The sequence below is a fragment of the Arachis ipaensis genome, chromosome B05, assembly GCF_000816755.2.
Source record: "Arachis ipaensis cultivar K30076 chromosome B05, Araip1.1, whole genome shotgun sequence".
In the NCBI taxonomy this organism is placed as follows: Eukaryota; Viridiplantae; Streptophyta; class Magnoliopsida; order Fabales; family Fabaceae; genus Arachis; species Arachis ipaensis.
This window is the reverse complement of record NC_029789.2, coordinates 147,640,818-147,643,894: the sequence shown is the minus strand read 5'-3', so window position 1 is coordinate 147,643,894 and position 3,077 is coordinate 147,640,818. Positions and strand designations below refer to the sequence as shown.

The following is a 3,077-nucleotide window of genomic DNA, read 5'->3' as shown; positions in this document are numbered from 1 at the left end:
AAATTCAGTAATTTTGATGGGATATTGTAGCAAGATGAAGAAAACATATTTATTGTCTTCAATGTAATTTTAAACTTTTTAAGTGATTGTAACTTTGTAAGTTTGAAACACACTTAGACTTCAATGTGTTCTTACTTATTTCGTGCTGCTTCCAACTAACAGGTCCATGCGCATTTTTAACAATTTCACGGGTGCTTGTTGCAAGTACTAAAGTTTGAGTAATGATTAGAAGTTATCTAAACAAGCCCTAATATATATAGAGGTTTTGTTCAGTAACTAGCAAAAAGAAACCCTGGTTTAGGCGTCTCTTCTGAGATCTGAATCATGGGTGAGATTGATCGATGGGCAGACATCCATCCAGACATATTGAACGAAATTACAAAGCGGTTCCATTCCTACGACGACCACATCCCACTTCCACTGGTTTGCAAGGAATGGAACCTCAAACTTGTAAGCAACGAAATTCCGTGGTTACTGTTACCTGAAGAAACTTTCAAGGCTAGTTTTGATGAAGAGGAGGAGATCTACAGTCTCATGCATTTACCTGTTACCGATGAAGACATACTTGAGACTAAGGTTCTTGAAGAGAAGGGAGTCTACCATGCCATGCTGCCAGGTATGGAGATGCTGGACATCCTCATTCGTGGTTCCTGTTATGGATGGTTGATCACCCTAACAATATCCGAAGGTATGATGCAAATGTTAAACCCATTTACAAAGATGCATTTCGATCTTCCTCCACTGTCAACTTTTCCCAATATAGTTGAGTATAATCCTGGAGACGATGAATATACTTTTTGGGATTTTCGCGACAAAATCTCTAGCCTAGACCGCGATGGTATGCACAAGATCCAAGTTTGGAAGGTGGTCATAAATTCAGCTCCTAACAATGATAACAAAGATTTTATGGCGGTGGCTATATATGGACAGCTCAAAAGATTAGCCTTTTACAAACCTAACAATAATAGATGGTCAGACTTCACAAGAAACATAGACTTCGAAGATGTCATGTTTTTTAAAGAGAAGATATATGCAGTAGACTATGATGGCCAGCTATACGAATTTGATACAAACACAGAATCAGGGACTATGGGAGGAATCTACGCTGCACCTCCGACTGGGTTTACCGCATCCACTTTTCAGCTGAAGTATCTGATTGGATGTGACAATGGAAACATACTGATGTTGGTAAGACATTTTGGTACATTGAGGGGCACAGAGAAGGAACTCGAGACAAAGAAATTTGATATCTATGAATTGAGAAAAGGTTCCAAAAAATGGTCAAGATTACATAGTTTAGGGAATTTCATAGTTTTGATCGGACTCAATTCCAGCGTCCAGATGTTACCTACCAATTTTCTAGGTAAAGGAAATCAAATTTACTACACAGATGACTTAATAGAGCTGAAATCAACAGACATTCCTTCCACACGTGACATTGGCATCTTCGACTTGAAGGATACAAGTTTTCGAAGAATATTACGGGATGTCAAGTTTTTCTGTCCTCCTGTTTGGTGTTATCCCAATCAACATCTCTAGATTTTTCAGTGTCTCTCTTCTCTCATGTAGTTACTCTTGTTATTCAGTTTTTTGGAATTAACTAGTGTATGTTATTTAAAAATATTAAAAATAATTAATATTTATTTTAATCAATTTGAATTGGTTGAATAGTCATTTTATTTGTCCGTTTAAACAAATATTTTGAGTTCAAATCTCATCTTGTGTATATAACAATCCATTAATTAACGACAAACCCTTGATAAATAGTGCATTAATATGTGATGGATTAATTCTCGACTTGTCGAGTTAAAAAATCCGTAGAAAAAAATTATATTGGTATTTAAAATAGATTAATTTCTCATTAATAGCAATACTTATAGACTTTTGTCTTTGTTAAAATTTACATAAGACAATTTTATTTGTTGATATCGTATTCATTTTTTAAGTTAAAACAATATGATCAACATTGTTACTTGTTGAAAGTTCACTTTTGATGAAATGATTTTTAAATTTTTTAATTTATAAACTTATATCATTACAAAAGTTATTAGATCGATTAATATTTTTTGGTAATATAATGTACCGAAACACCATTGTTGAGTAGTAATAAGTGTGAAAAGAAACTAATAACAACTTTTGTTATTCAATATATAATTTATTCTATTGAAAACTAAATTAATATTTCTTGAATTGGTAAATACATTTTCTTCTAATTTTTTATACCATTTTTTTGACAATATTTACCATTAAAAAATAGCAAATGACCATACTATCCTACAATATATATGATGTATAAAATAATTTTTATCTTAAAATTAATTATAGTTAATGAGATAAAATTTAAAATATTTTTTATTTTTTTACTCAAATATAAATTTAAATTTAGAATTGATTAACAACTCATCCTTTTTTAATTTCAATAACAAAAATAAAATTGATTAGATACAAAATATTCAACATTTAATAATTTCAATTTTAATTTGAATTAAAAAAATTTTGTAAATATATTCAACTTTTACATATACTAAGTGTTATAATATTAAATAGTATAGTATTTGTTATAATAATGGCTCAAAATATTAATTCAAGATATATTTGGGTCTAGTGAGACCTAAATGTAAGTAAGATCAACCTTAAAGGCCCATTGTTAGGTTCCAAATTCGACTTAGGTCTATTGCCTTAAAGGTCATCCAATGCAGATGAAGTCCATGTGTCCCCTCTTAAATCAACTCAAATTGGATCTCTGTTGCTAGTTAGGTATGGTAACGGATACTCAGGAGAGTGTGACAAGGAAAAATTCAAATTGGAGGCAGAAATTAGGGTAACTAAATTCAAGAAATGAATTTATTTATATATAAATTAGGATAAGTTAGTAATTTTATATTCGCGTGTATTTAATAAGTTTTATGGGACAGGTACTTGTGTCCGTGTTCCCATTAGGAGTGGCAAACGGGGAAGCCCACCCTGTCCTGCCAAAAGTCCGCCATCTGACGGATTGGACCGCTCCGCCTAGTGAGGCGGTCCTAAATTCTTCCTCCGCCCTGTCTAACGGTAGGCTGGCGGGTTAGCGGGCTAAG

General features: G+C 32.6%; 1 protein-coding gene across 1 annotated transcript; it reads left to right on the top strand.

Annotated features, from left to right (window-relative positions):
* LOC107641535 lies at nucleotides 325–3,068 on the top strand. Its single transcript, XM_016345021.1, has 3 exons — nucleotides 325–1,465; nucleotides 2,700–2,821; nucleotides 2,916–3,068. Exons 1-3 carry the CDS (start codon nucleotides 325–327, stop codon nucleotides 3,066–3,068), a joined length of 1,416 nt encoding a protein of 471 aa, XP_016200507.1.

Excerpts from the sequence above, each read along its gene's own strand:
- LOC107641535 (XM_016345021.1), top strand. The coding sequence starts at position 325 with ATGGGTGAGATTGATCGATGGGCAGACATCCATCCAGACATATTGAAC. Across the intron at positions 1,466-2,699 it reads CTTCGACTTGAAGGATACAA|ATGAAGTCCATGTGTCCCCT; the intron begins GTTTTCGAAGAA and ends CATCCAATGCAG. Across the intron at positions 2,822-2,915 it reads AATTGGAGGCAGAAATTAGG|GTACTTGTGTCCGTGTTCCC; the intron begins GTAACTAAATTC and ends TTTATGGGACAG.